This window comes from Pituophis catenifer, unplaced genomic scaffold (genome assembly GCF_029215685.1).
Source record: "Pituophis catenifer annectens isolate HBS135680 unplaced genomic scaffold, rPitCat1.0.hap2 SCAF_7, whole genome shotgun sequence".
Classification (NCBI taxonomy): Eukaryota; Metazoa; Chordata; class Lepidosauria; order Squamata; family Colubridae; genus Pituophis; species Pituophis catenifer.
The window spans coordinates 70,035,413-70,061,506 of NW_027256887.1; the positions used below are offsets into that span (position 1 = coordinate 70,035,413).

Consider the following 26,094-nt stretch of genomic DNA (forward strand, 5'->3'; position numbering starts at 1 on the left):
CCATCCTTTCGCGCCGGTCTCCTTCCTCCCAACGGGAACGGGATACACTAATCCACACCCCGCCCTTTTAAACATAGGAGAAGCTCCTTTCACTTTATCGCTTTCCCCCCCTTCATCTTCTTTTCAATAGTGCAGGTTCTCCCTTCACTTATTTCGGACCCTGCCTGCTCACCCCAAGAGGTCTCCACCTCTTCTTCTCCCCTGGGTCACTCGCCAGCTTGGCCGCTTTCGCCTGCAATTTGACAGCCAAGGAAACGGAGGGTAGTAGATGTGGGGAAACCCCCCCCCTTTCCCCATGCCTTCGATGACTGATTGCCTGACCGCTGGTGTTGGATGCCCAGAAGAGAAAGTGGACAGCCCACTCGGCGATTTCATCTGAGGGATGCTGGAGGTGACCGAGATGATGACTTGATGTTTGGCTTTGCCATGGATGGGTTGAGATGCTTTATGGTTGCCTTGGTCACGCTGCTCCTCTATTGCCCAGGTCCGCCTTGGTGCACTGCCCGACACCTGGTGCTTTGGACAGGGTTCCCGGTATTGCTGCCCATCTTGCTGTCGGTGCCGGCAACTCTGACTTCCCCAATAGCAGGTAAGGGGATAGAAAAGGTTGTCCTCGAGTCCCGGGTTTCGGCTTCCTGGCTTCTCTTTTCAGCTTCTTTTGTTGAGCCTGCAATTAGGGTTCCTTTTTATGTCTTAGGAAAAGTCCTGTTGTTTTTACCTTCCCAGCAGACATTGTAGCCAAAGGCTTTTTAGAATCATTCCCGTCTTTCTCATCCTGCCTTCATTTCCAGGACAGTTATAAATGATGGTTTCTCCACCAAATAAAAGTGTTTCTGCAATACTATACGGATGTGCAACTGTGAGGATGTAGAACAATTAAGCTTATGCCTCTCATTTTTTTATGTATCGTGGAAAGGAAATCTGTTTGCCTTTTGCTAGGCTTGTATGGTTAAATTGGAGAAATACTTTCTAAAATTGTTTTTACAAAGGCAATATATTCTTTCATTTGCCGGTGAAATAAATAAATAACCGCCATCCTTCTGTGTGTGGAAAGGGTAGGAGGCCCTGTCTGTTGGAATGGATAAGGAGTGGCTTGTTGCTTGTAATTGAATTGTATTTGGAAAATGGATATGCCTCTAAAAACTAATATACCTACATTAACAATGTATATGGAATTTGCATTGTTTTGGGGAATGGTGAAGCATTTTTCAAAATAAGTGCTTAGGTGTTTGGAAAGGTCTTCGTATTGGCTTCTATGATTCTGGGTGCATTTATTTGCAGCTCATTGTAGAATCACAAGGGCTGGAAATGAGAGCCATATATAACTGTACAGTTAAATCTTGTTCACATTTGTGTGTTCAAATGGATCTGGTTTTGAAATCACTCACTCTAGTTTGTTAGCGTTAAACTGCAAGGCTATTTTATTTTGCTTTCTACTTATAGTAGACTTTGAAATCCAGCTGGGTAATTGAATTATATAAGTGGTCTAAATGAATTAAATAAATCATAAAGGTGGCAAACACATTATCTAAACAGTTTCCATTTCTAAAAAGATTCCTTCCTTCTTTCCTCCTTGACTGCCTGCCTGCCTGCCTGTCTCATAAAAAGGAAATTACCAAAGGAAAACCTTATTATAAACTTTCATGTGAACTGAAGTTCAGCACACCTGGAGGGGTACTAAGAGAGGGTACTAAGATGGGGAAGTCTGATTTATCTTGCAGTTCAATTACTTCCAGGTACATGGCATGCCAGTACTGATAAAAGTGATGTTGGTAAGATGTTGGCTTTCTCTAGAACTGACCTAGCTACAATTTGGAACTCCCATCCTGATATCTCCATTTGGAAAGTTCTTTTTCAGCAAATGATAGAAAAAAACTTATCAGACTTTTATTGAAAATTGAATTATCACAATACCTAAGCCTTCTCAGTTACGGTTGATGACTTGTTTGAATGTTATGCTTAATCACAGTATCAGTAACATTATGTTGCTGTTCTAAATACTAAGAAACAACATTGGAAGACAGCTGGGGAAATCAGAGTTGGATTCTTAGGATTTATAGTACCTTCAGGATTGAAAAAAATCAAGTTGGAACGCTGAGAAAGGGCAATTTCTTACTCTGGAAATCGAGGTGGATTTTAAAAAAAGTAACATCAGGGTGGATTTGATTCCTAGGGAAGGAATCAGGTTGGGAAAGAGATCAAGTGGTTCAACATGTATGGAGCTATGGTTTAGATATGAAATTGATATAATTGATTGAATAACCATTGTTAACTGCTGCAATTAATGCAATTAGACATAACATATAGCATGATATCACAATAATATGGTTCGCTCAACATGTTAAGTCAAAAACAAGTAAACTTCTTGATATAATGTGTTTGCATGAACAAGGATTATTCCTTGTGGACATTTGTACATTTTTAGATTAGATTCAGAGACATTCTTGCTATCCCATTTCTAGCTGAATAGAATATACTGAGTGAAAGATGTGTCAAGAGATTCTGCAGTTTGGAGAGTATGGACATCTTTTAAAAGCACCTTGTTTTAATTATTATGCCCATTTATCATTGGTATATACTATCGTCCCTTGGAAATGGTATATTGAGGCTGAACACACTAACTAAAATTTGGAATCTACAGATCTACTTTATCTGACATGTTGGAGAAGACTGACATATATCCTACTGTTTGACAAACTGACAAGACTTCTAAGATCTCTTCTTTGCAAAAAGAATGGCTGGCATTCTTCAGGTCTGCCAGGCAATTTACCTCGTTCAGGTTTTACCACGCTTCAGGTGTTGCAGTCATTATTCAACCGGTGCAGTCTTTACTGAGATCTACTAGACAAGTTCAGCAAGAATGATTAAATTTTGCCAGCACATTTATCCTAGTTCTTTTCTTTCTCCTCGTTATGTCAGGATTAACTGTTCTGCACTGACATTTTTTCCTTCTCCGATGTAAACTGTCTTCTATGTTGTTACACATTTTCTTGTCTGCAGTCAAGACAGGTGGAGCTGCAGTGGAAAGTTGAACCAGGTCATTTATGGAAAATGTGTCTGGTTGCACTCTGGGAATTAGTTTGACACCCATTCTCAAATGCACTCTATTCCTTGCCTCCTTTTCTAAGCAGATCTGAATCTCTTTTCCATTAAGGAGGTATTGATATCTTTATAGTCATCTATTACGGGAAACGTGATTCTGTTTAGGAGAACTTGAATACCCTGATTTTGAAAAATCACTTGATTTGCCCAGAGAAGTAGGTTTCAAAAACAGATTTTTAAGTTGACTGAAAAGGCTTATCTTAAAATGACTGAAAAATCCTTATCTACATTTTGAACTATGCTACTGATAATTTTTTCCAGACGTCACAGTTTTACTTTTTTCAGCAAATAGATTTTTTTTATAATATATGCAGGTGGATTTTTTTTTCCTCTTGGCTTTGTAAGTATAAACATGGCACTTGTTGAGTTATTACAGTGTTGTTGTTATTAATATTATTTTTAAAAAGCTCTTCTGTTCTGTGTTCTTGTTATAGTATTATAATCATATATTTCTTTTGCATATCGTTCAAAGTGTTCTGCATGAATTGTTCCATTGTATAAGGATATTGTCAGTTTTAAAACAAGATATTTATTCTGCTATCTAATTTGCACTAAGGCTAAAGTTATATTCTGTTTTAACCTATTTAGCAAAAGTAGTAGGTTAGATATTAGATGGGTTATCTTATCAATCCTTCAAGTTTTTCAAAACAAATTGATATTGTAATAATTATAATAGCCTTAAAATGAAGCCATTGGTGGTAGCAATATTTCCTTCCTTCCTTCCTTCCTTCCTTCCTTCCTTCCTTCCTTCCTTCCTTCCTTCCTTCCTTCCTTCCTTCCTTCCTTCCTTCCTTCGACTTACATGCCACTCCAATGGATAATTGATTGTGACCAACTTATGATCCTACTTCACTCAAAGATGTGAGAAGTACTGGGAAGTAACTAGTCGGCAACCTTAAACACTCAAAGAGCCACAAAGGTCCTAACCGGAAGCCCCCCATTCAATCCTTTAATTTCGGGGTGAGGTATCATCAATATGCTGATGATACTCAGTTATACAACTCCACCCCGGACCACCCTGGGGATGCCCTTTCCGTGATGTCCCGATGCCTGGAGGCGGTGCAGGCCTGGAAGGGTAGAAACAGGCTCAGACTCAACACCTCCAAGACTGAGTGGCTGTGGATGCCGGCACCTCGTGTTCTAGAGGTCCCATCTCTTTTGATGGGGGGGGGAGGTTCTTGCTCCCGTTGAAAGGGCTTGCAACTTGGGTGTCCTCCTGGATTCCTGGCTGTCTCTGGAAGATCATTTGATGGCCGTGACCAGGGGGGCTTTTGCACAGGTTCGCCTGGTGCACCAGTTGCGCCCTTTCCTGGACCGAGATGCCCTTCACACGGTCACTCATGCCCTGGTTACTTCTCGTTTGGATTACTGCAACTCTCTCTACATGGGGCTTCTCTTGAGGTGCACATGGAGGCTCCAGCTGGTCCAGAATGCGGCTGCGCGAGTTGTTACGGGAGCTCCCTGTTACTCCCATGTAGCACCTCTCCTGCGCGAGCTGCACTGGTTACCAGTGGTCCTCTGGATCCACTTCAAGGTGCTGGTACTCACCTATAAAGCCCTACATGGCTTAGGTCCAGGGTACTTGCAGGACCATCCCCTGCCTGCCTCCCACCGTCCTGTCCGCTCACATAGGGCTGCCCTCTTCAGGGTACCGTCCAGACAATGTCGGCTGGCGACGTCCAGGGGTAGGGGGTTCTCTGTGGGCGCTCCTACCCTCTGGAATGAGTTACCCACCGAGCTCCAGAGGGCGCCTGATCTCCGCTCCTTCCGTCGGGGCCTAAGGACTTGGCTATGTCAACAAATAGGCTGAGTTCCGATTCTGGGGTTTTATTATTTATTATTTTGATTTTAATTGGTTTTAATTAGACTCTTCTTTTATCATTGTATGTTTCTAGCTTGTGTTCGCCGCCCTGAGTCCTTTGGGAGAAGAGCGGCATATAAATTTGTGTAAATAAATAAATAATAAATAAATAAATAAATAAATAAATAAATAAATAAATAAATAAATAAATAAATAAATAAATAAATAATAAATTCTTGAGGCGACCAGAAGTCTGGTTCCCCCCATCAGAGAGTCTCCTCCTAGCATGGCGTACTTTTTCCTCTACCTGTCCTAACCAAAAGCCCTATCAATTGTAGAGCTGACCGACGACAAGGAGCCGCAGCAGAGGGATGAAAGAGCCACATGTGGCTCCAGAGCCGAGGGTTGCTGACCTCTGAACTAGATAAACAATGTTATATAGTAAATATCCTATGCTGCAGGAACATTGTATGTCACTAATATATCTACTGAAACTAGACAATAGTTAGACAAATATTCAAATGAGGATAAGGGATATGTTTATAATATCAAAGTAACAATGTACGATGAGTGGGAATTGTATCTGTAGTTATGTTGAAATATGTATGGAAATGACAAAGCCAGGATGGTTGCACTGTGTCCATTGTTTTAATGTTTATTTAATAAAAATTTATTTTTTTTAAAAAAAATCTATTTTTTAAACTGGTACATAGGAATTATTTAATATAGGTAGTCCTCGACTTCTAACCATTCATTTAGTGATCATCCACTGTTACAATGGCACTGAAAAAAGTGACTTACAACCAGTCCTCACCCTTAAATCCTTTGCAGCATCCCCACAATCACATAATCATAATTCAGGTCCTTGGCAACTGAAGTATATTTATGATGGTTGCAGTGGGGTCATGGGATAGCCATTTACCATCTTCTCATCTGGCTTTGGCACACAAAGTCAGTGAGGGAAGCTGGATTGGCTTTGATTCGTTTAACTGCAGTGATTCACTTAACAACCATGACCAAAAAAGGTCACAAAATCAGGCCAGGTTCACTCAACAACCACCTTGCTTATCAAGGTAATTCTGGTCCTGATTGTGAGAGTAAATTAAGGACTACCTGTATAACAGTGGTGAAATCTAAAATTTGTTACTACCGGTTCTGTGGATGTGGCTTGGTGGTGGGGTGGGGGGAGTAATGTGACTGGGTGGGCGTGGCCTTTTTTTTTTTTTTTACTTTTAAAACCATTTTTTCTACAACCTCTTCTGCAAAGAGGTTGTAAAAAAATGCTTTCAAAAGGCTCTGACGATCCAAGCCGAGTTGCCTGATCTGCAGAGGGTTTTTTAAAAACCCTCTGCCGATCAGGCAACTCAGCTGGGATCGTCAGAGCCATTTAAAAGAAAAAAAGCCTCTGATGATCGCGTGGCTCAGCTGGGCATGGGGTGGGGGCAGTGATTTTTGCTATCGGTTCTCCGAAACACCCGCCTCCATCGCTACCGGATCAGGCGATCTAGCCCGAACCGGGAGCATTTCAGCCCTGCTGTATAAATATTACAATGTATTTGGTCCAAAATCTATTGAAGCAAAGCTATGCACAACTTTCATGGTGGAATTGTGTGCTTAGAAGAGCAGATTCTTTGCCTCGTTTTAGACTAGCAAGATCATTTATTCGAAAACTAACTAATTAGAAGTTACGACATTTCTAAAGCAAAGGTTGGCATGTAATTAATTGAACGTAACAGCATGCCTCCCCTGACATTGACAGTAAATTTCCCTGCACTGGGTGCCTATGTTTGTTATTTGCATAATAATATAATTTTGAATAAGCATGTGGTTATATGCTTTGAACATTAAAATATGTACATATTGCACTACCAATCATTTTACTATTTTATAAAGTCATAATTTTCTATTAACATTTGAACTGGAAATATGGAGTTTGTCTTCCCCCAGGGTTTTGTAGGAGAATAATTTAAAATTACCTGTAATTTAGGTTTTCTGATTTTTTTTAAATAAATGAATTTTAATTTTGTAATTTGTTTTCAAGCATGGTTGGTTTTACTATGATGGTTTTATTTAGATCTGTTTTATTGCTCTTTTGTAAACTACCCTGAGATTTCATGAAAGACAAAGAGTGAATTAGTAAAATAAACAATAATAATAATAATAGGAAGCAGTGGTTTGATCCAAGAAAGAAATGAAACAGAATATGGGTGCTTAAAAATTACCCCAAGACTTAATGTGAATGATTAAATCAAAGGCTCCTATTTATAGGTGAACCAAATCAATGCTTTTATTAGTTATATATGCAGTTTTTAAAGAATTACATGTGTAGGAGTTACTATTTATATGACTACAAGGAATTATTTTAAACTAGAATAATTTAAAGGAATTAAATTTAAATTTCTTAAATAAACCTTGATACTTGTTATTAATTTTTATCCACGGTTTTTAAACATTCAATCTGGTCCTTGATCAGAGATGAGTTCTACTTACCTTTACTACCGGTTTGCAATGGGAGTGCGCGCATGCGCAGATCTGCGCATGTGCAAATCGTCAATTATCCGGGTGGGTGCGTGGAACCTCCCACCGCTTTTACTACCAGTTCTAAAGAACCAGACAGAACCAGGAGCAATCCACCACTGTCCTTGATTAAAAAAAACCCTGAACTTAGTTTGAAAACTTTTATTATACAATAAAACAGATTATGATGAACCATAATCCTTGGTGCCAAGAGCCTTGGTGGCGCAGTGGACTAAGTGCTTTTAAAGTAGCACTTAGTTGCCAGTTGCCTGCAATTACTGCAAGTTCAAATCTCACCAAGCTCAAGGTTGACTCAGCCTTCCATCCTTTCGAGGTAGGTAAAATGATGACCCGGATTGTGGGGGCAATAAGCTGACTTTGTATAAAAAAGAACACCGCTTGGGGGGGCCGAAAGCCCTACTAAGCAGGTATATACAAAAGTATGAAGGCTATTGCTTAACGCATTGTAAGCCGCCCTGAGTCTCTGGAGAAGGGCGGCATATAAATCAAATGAATGAATGAATGAATGAATGAATGAATGAATGAATGAATAAATAAAAAGAAAAGGGAACATTTCACAACAATAAAGTTTTAAGGTAATGAAATCTCCTGATACAATCCTACTTTTGCTTGGACCATAATAAATTGATCCTCTAGCCCACGGGTGTTAAACTGTCGCGTCACGTATCGTGATGTTTTGTGCCTTTGTGAAGCCAGGGTGGGCATGGCTTACATGTGACGCATCTGGCCCACGGGCCACCAATTTGACAGGCCTGCTGACTTCTTTATCACTGGGGGATAGATTTCATTTTGCAGGAAAATGATCATTATTACATAAATAAGCTGTCAGACCTGGAAGTCATCTTTTGTATTAGGCCTTCAGACCTAATACACGTTTACTACTGTGGGAAACTGGGAGGGGGGATTGCGTGAGCATGGGTGAAGTATAGTCAAAATAACATTCTTTTCTCAAGAAGTCAAGGCCAAGTTGCCCTGCACCTGGAAGGCTGGACCTGGGAGGCATCTCCAGTGGGTACAGTGCTTGATTGGACCATGTGATGGACTTGTGGGCAGGGATTTGAACTTTTCTTTGGATGGGGAAAACCTGGAAGCTTTCAGATTTGGGTTTTCCCAGATGTGCCAATATGATATCTCTAATAAAATGTAACTTTGAGGAAACTCAAGCCTCAGTTTTCTTTCGTTGGGGTGTTACTTGGAACCCTGACATTAGCATTACTCTAGCTGTCTCCTCACTTCTCTCCACTATAAGCAAGCCAGGTAACTTTCTAAACAGTGAATAATGACTGTGGAGTACTAAACTGATTTAAATGGGATCCCTAATCTCCATGATCCTTGCAAAGTAGTTAGAAGGACCCCTTTGACTTGCTGTAATACTTTTCTTTGGCCATTGATGAAAGATATAGAATGAATCCACTTTTGGAATGTCTATGCCCCTGTAGTTTTGGACACATTCAAGGTGACTTTCATATTCATTCTATAGAGATATTGTAAGAACTCTAATCTCTAGGCTATGTGAAATGTTTTCTCACAAGTGGCTGGAAAATTTTATACCATAGAAATGCATCTATCTATGTATGGTATGTATGCATGTATATACTGTATGTATTGGATTTATAAACGTCACTCCAATGGTTTTAGGCAGTTACAGGGCTGTTCGGTGATTGGAATGACTGAATGACTGACTGAATGACTGACTGACTGACTGACTGATTCATTTTAAGTAGGATTTATGATTCTTTCAGTACAATAGGTTGCCTACTTATATACTGTAGTTAAACCAAATTACAATAATTTAGGGGAATCACATTATTAAAAAAATGGTTGCAAAGTTTGTTCTAAAACCTTGCGTACTGTGTAGCTAAATTTTTCTGTTAAAATCTAGCGATGGATTGATACGAAATTAACAGATGCTGCATTCAATTCTGAGGAAATAAAAATCATTATATTTAATGAGTTAAATATAAACATTTCTATATCATTCCCATTTTAAAAAGCCCTCAAAAGTACTACACATTTGGACCTTATTTTTAATTAAGCATATATTGTGCTATAATAAAGCTATCATTTGGGACATTGAGTTATCTATTGTTTCAAAGATAGTTTTATCCTCTTATTTATAATGAGCAACACAATGTAGCTCTCAGTTTTGATCTGTTATAGCAGTTTTGCTACTACAAAAGATCACCCCGTGATAATCAAGGTGTACATTACTTAAGATGGCTAACTTAATTTGGTCCTTGAGATGTCTAAAATACCCTAAGTGATATAAAATGCAATAATATTGCCAATTAATTATTAGGTATTCACTGTCTCCTCATGACACACTGCTGCTAATCTGTTTACCTAATAGTTGAGCCAGGAAGCATATCATTTAAAAAAAAAACTGTTTTGTAAACTCTATCCTCCCAAAATAAGGCATCCCCCGATAATAAGCCCAATTGGGCTTTTGAGTGCATGGCAATAAGGCCAAGCACTTATTTCAGGATTCAAAAAAATATCACACAGGGTCTTATTTTTGGGGAAACACAGTATTCTTCTGTGTATGATTTCTATGATTTCTCATAGCTGACTACCTATCTCTTGGCTTCATTTATATTCCATCTTTCTTCCAGGATCTCAAGACAATATACACTGCTCAAAAAAATAAAGGGAACACAAGCAGAAGACATCTGAGATCTTAATGAATGAAATAGCCTTATTAAATACTTTGTTCGTTACATACAGTAGTTTTGTGTTCCCTTTAGTTGTTTGAGCAGTGTATAAACTACTGTATGTAACGAACAAAGTATTTAATAAGGCTATTTCATTCATTCAGATCTTGGATGTCTTCTGCTTGTGTTCCCTTTATTTTTTTGAGCAGTATACTTTTATATATACTGTAGATAGTGATAGGTTTTATGCATTGTGCTAAGCTATCATTTTGTTAACCTTGGTTGTTTACTAAGTCACAGCTGATTATCTTTACATCTTTTACTATGCATAATCTGTAATTTAGAAACCACCATGCCTGCATCCATGCACAACCTGTAAAAAACTAATTCAAGCGAAATTGTAAATCAAATCACTGATGGGCTCAAAGTGTCCCAGAGAACTCTGCAGCTGAAGGGAGTCTCGAATCTGGATCTCCACAGTTCTAGATTGCAGCATGTATCTAGCTATGATTTTTTTTTCCCATTTACCCCTTCTTCAAAAGTATTTTTGTCTCTGATTTTTTCATTTGGGGTACTTTATCAAACAGAATCACATGTAGACATCCTTTGTGAATACAAATAAGCAGTTTTGCTTTATGAAACTGACCTTTATATCCCATTCAAATGGAAGGAAAACGAGGACAGTGGTGAATGTATTTACATGAAGAATTAGAAAGATTGCAATAAGGTATTCTTCATACACTCTTTGCAGAGTATAACCCCATTACATTTGAGCAATTGATTTGTCTGGAGAATTTCCTACAGAGAAGCTCATTAACACAGCATGGAGCTGAGCTGTAGGCTGGACCTTGCTTGGCATTAAATGCAACAGCAAAATCACAGAAGTTTAAAGTAGTGTATCATCAAAAATGTGTTCCATCCCTATGCGTGTTCTGAAGTATCCATTCTTCTGAAGAACGTGGTGTCAGCATCCTTTGACTTGCTGATCTTAACAAAACATTCCATATAAGGATCACTTTGATTTGCAAAGGGAGACAAAAGACTAATCAACAAAAGCAGATATCCTTTCCCTCCTTCTTTCAATCATTGTCTTAGAGTCAAAAAAGGGAGCACCCACAATTCTTTTCTTGACAGCCATGCACACACAAAGCATCCCTGTTGGAGACTACAAAGCAAGATTTATCATTGACAGTTGGCTGTAGACTAATAAAGGTGCTCATGGGAAGTTTTTATTTTAGCCTGGGCTTTCAGTTCACGGATGTTCATCTTGTTGGGGATTTGATAGCACCGAACTAGTTAAAAATCTCTCTTTCTGTGACAAAGGGACCACTGCCATCAAATCTATCTCTTGAACACATGGCATTCTTTTGTTTCTGCCTTGTTTGCATAGTGACGATAAAGTTAGGTTGTCAAAGATAGATTTACATTTGTCACAGTGAATGGCTTGCTTTGCTGCAGCAAGAAATAGGCTCTTGTTGGAAGGATTTAATTTCAGTATAATAAATGGCTAATTTATTTCAGAAAGAATAGCTTGCTTCACATTGGACTCTAAAGCATGTGATTAGTCCTCACTTTTTTGTTTGAAACATGCACACATTCAAATGTATTTTCATCTTGATCATGGCTGAGTCCTCTTGATGTGGAGCGATCTATCTTTCTGAATCAAAGATACCCACTATAAGGGATTTTACAGATTAAATGTGCCCCCCCCCCAAATGTGAGATTGGGAAAAGAGGTGGCAGGAAGACTAAGGAAAAGGGACGCGGTGGCTCAGTGGCTAAGGCGCTGAGCTTGTTGATCAAAAGGTTGGCAGTTCAGCAGTTCATATCCCTAGTGCCGTGTAATGGGGTGAGCTCCTGTTACTTGTCCCAGCTTCTGCCAACCTAGCAGTTCGAAAGCACATAAAAAATGCAAGTAGAAAAATAGGGACCCTTTTGGTGGGAAGGTAACAGCATTCCGCACGCTTTTGGCATTTAGTCATGCTGGCCACATGACCACGGAGACATCTTCGGACAGCGCTGGCTCTTCGGCTTTGAAACGGAGATGAGCATTGCCTCCTAGAGTCGGGAATGACTAGCACATATGTGCGAGGGGAACCTTTACTTTACCTAAGGAACAATTGCCACATATTTGAAACCTTATGGGCAAGATACAGTAATTGGCTGATATATATGTGACGTGTATGCTACTATCATGTCTTTTTTCTTTTGAGATATGAAATAGAATGTGCATGGTTCCTGTTTTGCAGACAGATGCAACTTTTTAAAGTAATTGCAACTTTTCTTAGGTCATATAATCTCAGGAAAAGTGTTGCAGTATTGCAGAATGTGTCCATGCATGACTGAAAACCCCCTTTTAACTATCAATCTAGAAGATTTTAAGCCCTGTAGAGTCCTAATGTGAACTCATTTGCCAGTGATTTCTTTTTTTTTTTTTTTTTTTTTTATTGAAAAAGTTTTTCAAATACAAGTTTTTCCCCCTTTTCCTCCCTTCTTCCCTAACCCCCCCTCACCACCCATCCCCCCCGTGACTTCTTCTTCACAACAATAAGCTAATTCATAATTAATTACATAATATTTTACCATGCCCTTACTCACTCCTCAAAGTACTGACCCTTAGCAAAGTATTCTTATAACTCCGCTTTTCTCCGCTTTTCACAATCTACCCTTTTTCTCCTCCCCCAAACTTATAAAATATTATTATTATTACAACAACATAACCTTTACTTTTATATATATTAATTTAACATTTCAAAGCAGCCTTCTCCAAATTTAACATTTGTTCAGTTCTATCCGATTCTTCCACTCCCCAAAATATATGACTTAAAAATCCTTTTTCTTAAACTAATCAATCACTAAACTAGCCTATTTCAACCCAGTTTCCTGCAAGATTACCATGCACTACAATTCTAAATATAATCCACTGCCCACTCTGCTAAAATATACATATGTCTATATATACATTCCATTTTATAAAAAAAGACAATAACTTTAAATTTATAATTCATTTAGTATCTTCTTTGATGTCTTTCCACTAGATTGTTAAATCCATCATCCATAATAGGGTAACATAGCATCCTGGTGCAACAGTTTATTCAAAATCTTCAGTCATCTTCTGCCCCCATCAATAATGAATATCCTCATGTATATATAAAAATAAAAACAACCACCCGAGTGACATTATAATTATATTCCATATAGTTGTAATTGTGGTTTTCATCAGGATTATAAATCCCCATCATCTTTGTGGGTAACAGCCAGATCTTCTGCATGCCCCAGCATGACTCTCTTGCCTTGTAACTCAAAATAGTTATAATATATTTATCGGTAAGAGAAATCCAAAATAGATAGTTCAAGTTCAAATCCAACAATGTAAGGCTCTTTCCACATCCCAAAATCACGGCATTGCAGAGATCTGCCACTTTCCTCAAGATAGTATTAAACAATAATTCGCCTCCAATATCTTTTCACATATTCATTTATTTTTTTTTTAAAATCCCTGGCTTCACTGTTGCTTGGTTTAGAAACTACTATTTCTACGAGATCTGTTTCTTTTCTTTTTCTTTTGCGGGTTGCATTTCCATCCAGATTTCCTTCCTACAAGTTGTGTATCAGCTGATCGGTTGTCATTCTGCTTTGTAAATTGATCTTGTTGGTTTTGTTTTATTATCTCATATGTCTTTTCCTTCACTTGTATATCAACTGGTTGATTTACGCACTTGTCTGTAAGTTGATAGTTCATCACATTAAAATCAGATGACACTGCTCTCAAATTTATAGACAGTCCAGCTGGGGTATCCAAGGAGTCCAAAGACAGTTTATCTACCACAGCCTCTGTAATTTGATGTTTTCCCTTTATTTCCAACTCCTTTTGCTTGTCCTGTGTTATGCCCAAAGATGTTAAATTTATTTTTAAAATTTTTTGATAAAATTCTTCCGCTTTTTCGACTGTATCCAGTTGGTATCTTACTCCTTGGTGTCTCAATATTAAACCAACTGGGACGTCCCACCTAAATAGAATATTCCTTTTTTTTAACTCATTCACTAGAAAACCAAATTTCTTCCTCTCCATTAACATCTTGGGCGGGAGTTCCTTAAAAATCCAAATCTTTCTTCCACAAAATTGCAAAGCAGAGTCATAAGAATTCTGGACAATATTATTTCTAATTTCTTTGTCTGTAAAATAAATCACCACATCTCTAGGCAATTGCCTTTGTTTTGCCAACCAGGAGTTTATTCTATAAATTCTGTCAATCCTGCAAAACACTTCATCAGGTTGAACCTTTAAAATCCCAGCCAGAATTTCAGAAGATATCTTCCTTAAATCATCTCTGTCATCTTCCTGCAAACCTCTCAGTCTAATTGCATATTCTGTAAAATTGTATTGGATCATTAAAACTTCTCTTTCAATCCTCTGTTGTACATTTTCTTCAATAACAGTCTTTTGATCAGCCTCCATTTTAAGTTTGTCTTCTGAACTATTATCCTGAATGTTTGCCAAATCCTTTTTAATTTTTTGGATCTTGTCATCCAAATTCTCCTCAGTTTCTTTCATTTTAGAGTTAGTATTTGCTTCCAACTGAGTCATAAAGTCTGCTAAGCCATTAGCTACTTTTAAAATCTTTCGATCCAAAAAGCCAAACTTAGATTTCACCAGTTCACCAATTTCTTTGATTTCCAACTTAAATTTTTCAAGTTGCTGATTCACAATCTCATCCCTTCTTACAATCTCCTCAAGAAGAAATTCTATTATATTAAAGTCAGGTTTCTGTGACTGGAGAATTAAAACTTGTTGATGTAATTTATTAATGGGGGAATCCCCCCCCACTGCCTGTTTGTCTAGTTTTATAAGTCTCAGTGCCATTTTTCCACGCAGACAAAATTTACTGGAAAAGAGAGAGAAAAAAAAACTTTTTTCCAACCAAGATCAATATCAAATCCTCAAAGAGAAAAAAGAAAAAAGAAAAAAAAAACAGAAATGAGAGTGAGATTTTGCCTTCAGTTACAGCCAAAAGTATTCATTCTGCTACTTTGTAATTGAAAATGGAAGGAGTTTCCCTTTCAGCCTCTCTTCAAGCCGCAGCAGCAATCGCCATTTTAAAAAAAAACTTTTTTCCCTTCACTTCACTTCTTAGGCAAAATAGAATAAAAGGAATACTTGCGCTTCAGGATCAAAGGTCCAGCTCATATCTTCTTTAATTAATTTATTTGACAGATTTACAGGCTTGCTTTTGCCCCCTAGCTCTGCGTGTAGCAGAGATTTCCCAGAGCCCGGAGCGTCGGCTGGGGATACGGGGAGTCTCTTCCGCTCCCTCCCAAAAGTAAATAAAAAACTTTTGGGATTAGGCAGAGGACTCTACCCACCCCAGCCGGCTCTATCTCCGTTTCCTAATGGAAACGGAGTTTTTTCGAGCCGCCATTCCGCTGAAAAAGGCGGCTCTTACAGGCAGTGGGTTCGACGATCCCAGAGGAGCGTCCAGCGGGGACAAACAGCAAACAGGAAGTCCATTTGCCAGTGATTTCATACCACTTAAAATCAAATCTAGAAACATGAGACTTGAATTTTAGACTTCCTGTGCATATGTTTCCTTCTTTAAGAACTTGTAAATAACGGAAATGTGCTTTGGTAGTACCAGTTTTGTTACTATTATTTTTGTTGATATTGGATAATTTTTGGGACTTTCTTGTCCTCTACCTAGAATTTATTTATTTATATTTAGCACTTTTCAACCACTCATCTCCCTCGGAGAGGGGCTCTTGATGGTGGACAGTTTGATCAATAAAATTAAACACTGAAATCAGAACAATTTAAGAAAATAGAAAAATTATAAAACAACATTATAAAAATTTCAAAAGAGAATAATTCCAAGATGGGGGATGAGCAGTTGTTAATACAGGTGTGGTGGGGTTCTCACAGGGCCAGCCAACCCCATGGTTGTGTGGGTCCCCGTGTTCCCCATGCAAGGCTACACAGTCCAGTCTTGACCTCTTTGCAGAAGGCCAAGAGATTGGGGACCTTCCACAGGTCTGAGATCAAGATGATCCACAACACAGTGGCAGTGGCAGAAAAGGCTCTCTTCCTAGACCCCAGCAGCTAAAATTCTTTGACTGATAGGGTCTGCAACATCTTCCCTGCAGTGGTGGGTTTCAAATTTTTTTACTATGGCTCTGTGAGCGTGGCTTGGTGGGCATGGCTTGGTGGGTGTGGCAGGGGAAGGATATTGTAAAATCTCCAGTCCTACCCCACTCCAGGGGAATGATACTGTAAGATCTCCATTCCTTCCCCAATCCAGGGGAAGGTTACTGCAAAATCTCTATTTTCTCCTGATCAGCTGGGACTTGGGAGGTAGAGAATAGATGGGGGTGGGGCCAGTCAGAATTTTTACTACCGGTTCTCTGAACTACTCAAAATTTCCACTATCGGTTCTCCAGAACTGGTCAGAACCCGCTGAAACCCACCTCTGCTTCCCTGCCTGAATGATTGGGACAGACTATAAATATTGTAAAATTACTACATACATAGGTTGTTAAAGTAACAGAGTTCTCTCCTATAGACAAAAAATATATGCACAGATACATGGTTGGTTGAACATGCCAAGTATTCATTGTACCTATTTATTTTTGAGAATATTGTTCTACCAAAACACCTGGATACTAAACCCTATTATTTATTTATAGACAGTTTATTTATTAAGGTATTTAGTCCACATATGTCCTTCCCTTTCTTCTGGGAGTTCCAGGCACTATACAAACAGGTTTCCTTTAGTTTTCTCCCCAAAGAAAAGATCTTTGAAGTGGACAGTGTCAAAGGCAGATGTCTGGCTCTAAGTTGTCCAGTCAGCTTTGTGGTCAAGCAGGGAACTGAACTTGGGTCTCTGCTGTCCAAGCTGAACTATTTAATTGCTATACTGGCTTTCATGAAACATCTCAGATCTCCATTCTAAGTAAGGATTGCGTTGTGAGTCCTGTAATTTAAGTTCTGTAGAAATTTACAAATCTGTAGAATTTTGTGGTGTCCTAACCTTTCCCCCTCCCAACTTAGGATGGCCAAAAGTAGCTTTCTGAAATCATGGGCTTTTCTAAATTTGTGGACATCATTCGCAGGCACAGCCTGACTATGCAGAGAATGCTTTTTGTCTTGGAGCAGATGAGTTTCGTAGAGAGTTGAGGCCAGCTGTGAAGTGTTTTGAGTAAAAGCAAACTATCCATCAAAGATTTCTTAAGTCTTCTATTACAGTGGACTGTATCTAAAATAAACGGTATGTAACAAGGTTCTGGTATCATATGTGCACGGAACTTCTCAGCTGTCAGGATGGCCATCTTTATCTGTTACACTTTGTATATAGTGTACCCTGGTATGAGATTTCTTCTTAATTTAGTGGCTGCAGTGGGCCATGGGAAAGGATTGAATTACACACAATATAAACCATATTCTAGAGTTCAGCATCTGTCCAAATTCCAGATTCTGTTCATATAAAGTACAATGGTAGGAAGCCTTTATTTTGAAAATCTAGCTTTTCACTTGTGTTTTGTAGTGAATCATTCAGCTTCTTATGTCAGATAAGGTTGTGATGTCGATATTTTGACATATTTTAAAAGTTTGATCTTTTGCCTTATTCAATAAAATCAAAATTCACATTATTTTTTAAAAAATTCTATGAAATTTGTATTCAATTTTTTTTTTAGAAATTCAGAAGGAACTGTCTTTTGCATCAAAAAAGAAATCATAGCCATGTTGCCAAGAGGAAAAAAAACAACCAAAGCCACTTTTGAGTAATCACTTAATTAAGAACAGGAAGTGGCACAAAAGAGTGCAAGGTTTTGAGTTCTTCAGAATTGATCAGACAGGATTATATTTACTAGTGGACATTCCTGGTCCTGATTAGGTGTTGGAGGTAGAGAATATTTTCTGCTATAGGAGCATATAACAGAATGAAAAAAATTACGATACAACTTTGATTCCCTTTGGAAGTATTAAGAAAAACAATCAATTTGGTCATGCAAAACAATACGATGTGCTCAGATTTCTTATTTATTTATTTTCCCCCTTTATATTTTTACAAATAACTCGAGTGGTTGGAATGCAGTATTGCAGACTAACTCTGCTCGCAGTCTGGAGCTCGATCCTAATGGGCTCAAGATTGACTCAGCCTTCCATCCTTCCAAGGTTGGTAAAATGAGGACCCAGATTGTGGGGGGCAACATGCTGACTCTGTAAACTGTTCAGAGAGTGCTGTAAAACAATGTTCTCAACCTTTCCGGACCGATGGACCAGCAGTGGCGGCAGCGGTATGGGGAGGGATGGTTTTGCGTACGTGCTGTTTTCACAAATGTACCCATCACTTCCGCATTCCAGTTCTGAATGGGCTGTGGCTCAGCACCGGGCCGTACACTGGGGGTTGGTGACCCCTACTATAAAACACTATGGAGAGGAATATAGGTCTAAGTATTATTGCTATTTCTATTGCTAGCCCTGTAAGGTGGGTTGGGCTGAAAGACTCACCCAAATTCACCTAGCTGAGACTATATTACTCTTGCTAACAAAGCTGTGTTAAATGTGTGGAATTTGCAGCTTGTTAGGTGCTACTGACCCAGAATTTCCAGCACTTCCAATCATGATTGATTACAAAAAAAAAAAAAAAAAAACCCTCTATAGTGTGGTTCCACACCTCAAAGGTCACATATTCTCCAATCCTACAGTACAACTGATTGCCTTGAGAACTAAGATGCTCTACCACATTACAGTACTGGTCCCCTGTAAATAGAAATATGTAACATAGCCAAAATAATTCAGGTCTACCTTGCCTTTTTCAATTCAACAACTCCTGCTAAGTTGAAAAGGCTAGGACTGACAAAAGTAGTTGTTTTTCACCAGAGGGTAGTCTAGCTGTATAGCTTGTCATCTCTTTTGATGTTCACTTCCATAAGAATCTCACATAACTTTGTAGGCTGGAAATTTTATTGGTATATGGCAGTATCTTGCTTTGAGCTATTTTCCAAATATAGTTGTTACTGATGACACAAGTTTTTCCTGTGGTACAGAACAGAGTCATCAGAAATATATACTTAGCACACTGAAGTGATCCAGGTTTCAGAAGTATGTAGAGTTTGTAGAGCTTTAATAGTGTTAATTATTGCAGGCAATTAATGTCACACTCATCAAATTGTAGATCATCAAATGCTGTTTCAGTTATTTATATGTACGTTACATATATGTAAAAAAGTTAACATAGAAGGAACCCCTATTTACTTCAGCAGAGCTTACACTGCTTGGGTGAGCGCATATTTAAATCTCCAGATTTATGATAATTGCAGGATGAATAATTGGAATTTCTTGACTATTTGTCAGGCTTCGGGCCATCTGATTCTGGAAGTAGAAGTCGTACAAGCGGTGTTTCAAGAACATATCCCTTGATGAAGTCTTTTGTCATCTTTGCAATGTAGGAACTTAGAGCTTCTCTCTTTGAGGCAGGAGGACCTTTTGATACCTCTATAGTGTTGCTGTAATCGGCCACTCTTTCCTTCTGACCTTGCCTGATTGCAGGTGTTTGTTTGACAGGAAATAAACAGAGCAAATCCCTTAAGTATATTGTCTTCCTCCAATCCAATATATGCAGCTCTCCACAACAGATGATCATTTTTTTTTGTACTGCTTTGCATAATTCATTGTAAATGTAGTCTCTGAATATTCATTTCAAGGGGTGGTAAGATGATTAAACTGCCAGTTTTTATTACAGGTGATCCCTAGTTAACGATCACTTGTTCAGTGACTGTTCAAACCTACAGTGCTGCTGAACAAGGAGGACTTATGACTGGTCTTGAAGTTTCAGTTGGCATAGCACCCCCCCATAGTCATGTGATTGCAATTGAGGTGTGTGGCATACAGTTCACATTTCCAACACTCACAGCATCCAGTGGTCATGTGACCACTATTTGCAACCTTCCTTGCCAGCTTGCCACAAGCAAAGTTAACGGAGAAATTGGGAGGAAGCTAAAAGACATGGTCAAATGAGGTTCTTGCTTAATGCCCTGCAATGATTAGCAATGGAAATTCCAGTCCCCATTACCATCGCTAAGCAAAGAATTTACTTCTGGCACTATTACCTAAATACATTCTCCCACTATATCTCTGCCTAATGTTTTCTGAATATTCAGAATATTCCAGCAATTGGTATCTGAAATGAGAAAGTTGTTATTGTGTTTGTCAAATTGAACCGCAGTTGAAACCACTTTCAAATTCAGAACTGGATTTGAATTACTATGGAGCATCTATTGTTTATTATAGAGTTAATACCTTTTTTTTTTGTTTATTCCCATGCTCATGGTTTAATTTCATCATTTATTTCTCAATACAGAATTGCAAATTCTTTCTAACCTCCCCAAATGCTTTAAATATGTGCCAAATAAATCATTGGATTAAAAAAACATTGGATGGCTGACACTGGCTTTTTAATAAATAAATAAATGCTGGTCTTGAAACAAAAATAACTGGAAAATTATTCTCGGTTCAGGCTGAATTAGTTCAAAGCGATCTATTTTGCCATCCTATTTTTTCTTGATGGTGAAAATAATCCCAACACTCTCTATGGATTACTTAGTGAAGTTTAAGTTATATATTATATTTTTAACCGTCCAAATCAAAAACCCCAGACAGTCATTTAATGTATTAAAGAAAATTCCCATTCATTACTTTGGCAACCTATTACAAGGGAATTATGGCCATCAAAATTAACCGGCCTCATGGATTCTCAGTGGCTTTTGTTGATCTTCAGCTAAATGAGTTGTTTAGATTTGTATCCCTATATTTAGCAAGGGGTTTTTTTTGGTCTTTTCGCTGAGGTGGACAGTTTTTTTTCCCATTAGACATGGGTGGAATTTTTATTAGGCAGACATGGTCTGGTTAATATTTTCCTTACTGTCAAATTAAATCTTCATAGTTACAGTGACAGCATTAAGAAGTATCAGCACTTCATAGGAAATTTTGTTTGGCACCCTTTTGTTTCACTGTGGGCTGTCTGCATCTTCACTCACTCCTCTAATTAATTCTTCTCATTCTTTCTGCCTTGGAATTCTTGCAATCAAGAAAATTCTTGCAAATAAGAATTTATGCCAAAGCTCTGGCATGTTCTGAGAACAAAAGAAACCATCAATTATCTAGTCAACTTTCAGAGGGAGGGGCAGGCTGTAACAACACACCCTTCCCTTAAAATTATAAATGTGGCTTGCAATAGAACAAAAAGAAGAGATGTACAAACACTTTGTTGCTGCTAACTATTTGCATCTAAACATAGATCGTGATGAATGACATCTGCATGGATGTTAAAAGCAAGGAGTGAGTCCTTTTCTCTCTTCCTACTTTGTGTGTTCTTGTGGATTTGGCCTCTTTTTACAAAAAATTATTATTATTATTAACTTTATTTATTAAACATGAAACTCAGTCAACTGAACATTCAAAAATGCATCACAAATACCATTGACTGGTGCTAATGGTTGATATGGGTTGCTGCCAGCATCCTAGGTATCAACCAAGTACCTTCTTAAGATGTACGATGTTCCAAATAGAGCAGTTTTTTGCAGTTCCGCTGGTGTTATTGCAGGAAGCTGCAATTTGTTGATGTATCTTATAAAATTCTTGGACATGGTACCAAGTGCCCCGATGACAATGGGTATCACGGTTACATATTTCACCCATAGCCGTGTAGTTTTGATGGCCAGGTCACGATATTTCATGATTTTTTTCCAGTTCTTTTTCTTTGACTCTGGCATCTCCTGATACCGCGATGTCAATGAATTGTACGTTTTGGTTTTTGACAACTGTGATATCTGGTGTGTTGTGTTCCAAATGACGATCTGTTTGTATTCGAAAGTCCCACAAGATCTCCTCTCCCTCCTCTTCTTCCTCCTCCTCCTTCTTCCTATTATCATTATTATATTTATTATACTTATTATATAAAATTATTATAAAATTAGCACACAAAATTATCTGCTACAATGTCCTACCTGTCAGTGACTACTTCAGCTTCAACCGCAATAATATATGAGCACACAATAGATACAAACTCAAGGTAAACTGCTCCAAACTCAATTGTAGAAAATACGACTTCAGCAACGGAGTGATCAATGTCTGGAATGCACTACCTGACTCTGTCCCCATAACTCAAACCCCCATAACTTTAACCTTAAACAGTCTACTGTTGACCTCATTCCATTCCTAATGGAATGGAATGGTTTGTAAGAGGGCGTGCATAAGTGCACCAGCTTGCCTTCCATCCCTGTCCTACTGTCCCCATTTATTCGTGCCCATTTCCTGTATCCATGTTTATACTTATTCCTGTTATCTTGTACATGTTTGACAAACAAATAAATAAATAAAACAAAACTTTTCTGTAATTGTAACACTTTGCTTGGTACTCCTCCAGTGTAGGCTTGAGCACCATTTGGGAAAGTAAAAGAGATTGAGCGGGACAGGGAGAAATCATAAGAAAAGAGGAATTCTTCTCTTTCTGGCCCTTTAGGCTAACATTGCCTTTCCTTCCAAAGGAAAACTGAAAAATGTTTCTGGCAGTTAAGTTTGGAAACTCCTTTTTACTAATGCCTGAGACTCAGGGATGTTTGGTAAAAGGTAAGGAGTTTCTGCTGATTTTTACTCCGCTAGTCCTTGCTGACTATAGGGGATAGTGCTGATTTCCATTTCAAGACCATTTAGCCAGTACTGTTCAAAGACATTTCCATAGTCATGTGTCATAGAATACTGTTACCTTCAGTGGTGGAATTCAAAATTTTTTACTACTGGTTCTATGGGCATGGCTTGGTGGGCGTGGCAGAGGAAGGATACTGTAAAATCTCCATTCCCTCCCCACTCCAGGGGAAGGTTACTGCAAAATCCCCATTCCCTCCCGATCAGCTGGGACTCGGGAGTCAAAGAATAGATGGGGGCGGGGCCAGTCAGAGGTAATATTTACCGGTTCTCCGAACTACTCAAAATTTCTACTACTGGTTCTCCAGAACTGGTCAGAACCTGCTGAATACCACCTCTGGTTATCTTCCTACCAAAGTGGCACCTGTTTATCTACTCACATTTGCATGCTAGGGTAGCAGGAGCTGGAGCGAGGACAGGAGCTCACCCCATCACATGGCACTTGGGTCTTGAACTTGGGCTGCTGGCTTTGCAGCCAACAAGCCCAATGTCTTAACTGCTGAGCCAACGCACCATCCTTCTGGGATTTGAGAGAGACATAAATATTGTGCTAAAGAGTGAATTAAAAGAGTGGACCCAATTTTTCCTAATTTGATCTAGCATGCTAACACCACTTAGATAATGTAGATGACTCTAGTAGTTTCCTGTACAAACATGCAGTATCTTCTATATGCCTTCTATTTTCCAGGCAATTCAGAATATTTGAGTCTTATGGCACAGAATATCTAGGTCTTTTTGTTGTAAGACAATTGATTCCCAGAGTTAATTGGCTATGAATTTTTGCTTCAATACTTAAGCATTGCTAGGCTGAGAATTCTTGTTCTAATCCTTGGGGAGCTCCTGCAGCCCATCACAATGATCAGTCTTGCTTCAAGTTTGTTATAAAATTAATATACTTTATATTGAATATAAGGCTTTGGAATGATGATAATCTTGAGCTGATCCTTGCACATAATGAGGGAGGTTGGCTCTTTTTCTTTCTCTTTATCCCGTTCTGTTGTTATTGTTTTTTGTTCTGTTTTTGCCTCTTTTTTTTTATTTTTTTATTTGGAGAGTGGCTGTTCAAAGGTAACTTTTTGATCCCAAAACTTCACAACCTAGATTTAACTGAGAAGTTTGGCTTAATACCAAAAATAAAGCAAAGAATTCAGTGACAAAGGAAAAATTCTTAATCCCAAAGGTCATTGACAGCTTCAGGAAATTATTAGATAGAGAGTATTTCTCAGCAAAAATAATTTGACACAATTGATTAGAGCTGGGAAATTCTGTCTGAACTCAGGGTACATAAAACTGTGGGTCCCTTCCCTCTGAGTTTTGTTAGTTTACTGGATGGCTGTAATAGATATTTGCTTTATATACTGAATTAGATACTTAACAATATGTCAGTGTTGCATTTGGATCTATACCATATGGATTAAATATTATTGTTGTTGTAATACTTGTTCAACACATTTTAAAATTGCCTTTCAGATAAAGGGTCCTCCCAAGTATAGAGGGTGAATATTAGAAATTCAAGAGAAGCAAAGTGAAAATCACTGCTCATTCCTCAGTTTTAGCACTTAAGAGATTGCCAGATATTAACAGAAAGGTTTTTTATAACTGAAAGGTTTAAATTACAGGGCTAATAATTATATTAATTAAATTAATGTGATTACAGATAGTCTTCAACCTATGACCGCAATGGAGCCCAAAAGAATAAAGCTACATTATTTCAACAGACTTCCTTTTACGTGTCTATTCTTTTCTTAATTTTTCTTAATATCACATAGTAAAATTAATTTTACAAAGTGAACTTTCTGTCTATGATAACCTCACGAGCATGTCTATGTTTCTCTTTTTTTAAAAAAAGAAGAGGCTTGTCTCTTTCCACTCACCCAAATATTAAATAAAGATTATTTTGATACAACCCTCGTTTTTAAAAGTAGAAAAACTACTTGTCTATAATGGGGCAACTGTTTAACACAAGCATTGCCAAATATGAACCTGGGCTTACATGCATAGACATTCATTCCAATGATGGCAAAATTATGAAATGTGTATCATGATGATATGATGTAATGTCAGTCCCTTCACATTTGTGTTGCGGTATCATACACCCATGTCTAAGGACCTGTTGTGGCCCCGCCCTCTGAGCCTGTCCCATCGGAGGAAGAAAGCTCCGAGCATGAGGAAGAGGAGTCAGCCAGGCCTCCCTCTCCAGGCCCCTCCCCTCTGGCATTGTTTCAAGTGCCGGCTGAGGGAGAGGAAACAGCTGATTCGAGTCAAAGTGATAATGAAACATCATTCCTGGACGCACGCCTCCGAAGGCGTGATAAACGTTTGCAGCAGCTTGGGAGGCGTGCTAGGGATTAGAACTGAGTCACTGGACCACACCCCAGAGACTATATAATAGAGGGTAGTGGTCAAAGGATCCTTGTGACGAACAAAGCAAAACCTTGGAGTCACTAAAGCCTCGTCCGGAACTGCTGGGAGGAATATTATTTCTGTTTGGACTTTCTTGAACGTTCGTATCTTATCTGTCTGTTTGTGAAAATAAAGACCCTTGGCAGACGGTGTGTCTATCGCTGCCAAGTCGGAGATAAGACCTGGGTGCGTTCCAAAGTGTTTCCTTAACCCTCGACTGGCTGTGTGGGTGTGTGTGTGGGTACGGGGACAGATCATCTTGTTCGTCACCTCATACTCCATCGTTAACCCACGATGGACCAACAGCTGCAGCAGCAGATACAGCAGATGCTGGAGGCCAATCAGCTTCTGCAACAGCAAGTAGCACAGCTAACTGCCCAACTTGCTTTGGGAAATGCTCCTGCAGCTCCACCTCCTCCCCCTCCCCGTCCGAGATGCCCAGTGAATGTGCCAGATAGGTTTTCTGGGCAGCAGGAGATGTTTCCGGCCTTCTTGGGACAATGCCAACTGTTTATGGCAATGAGGCCGGAGGATTTTCCGGATGACCGGGCTCGGGTGGCATTTGTTATCAGCTCCCTCTCGGGCACTGCCGCCCGATGGGCCACGCCCCTGTTGTTGCAAGATAGCCCCTTGCTCCTGGACTTTCAGGGCTTTTTACAACACCTGCGCACCATGTTTGAGGACCCCCTCCGGGTGCAGACGGCAGCGAGGCGCATCAAGGACCTCCGCCAAGGCAAGCGCCCTCTGCAGGATTATATTGCAGAGTTCCGACTGCTAGGCCAGGATTCGGCTTGGAATGAGGTGGCGCTGATGGACGCTTTCCAGGACGGCCTTTCTGACGAGATGCAGGACGAGCTGGTTCGTGTGGAGGCGCCACCGACCCTCGACGCGCTGGTGACCCAA

General features: G+C 39.0%; 1 protein-coding gene across 1 annotated transcript in view; it reads left to right on the top strand.

Moving 5' to 3' along the window:
* The first annotated feature begins 333 nt into the window (after positions 1–333).
* The window catches only part of KIAA1549 (KIAA1549 ortholog), a 141,596-nt gene continuing 115,835 nt past the window's right edge, over positions 334–26,094 (top strand). Inside the window, exon 1 of the mRNA XM_070947183.1 lies at positions 334–589. Within this exon, the coding sequence (XP_070803284.1) occupies positions 334–589 (256 nt within the window). The remainder of the gene's footprint in view (positions 590–26,094) is intronic.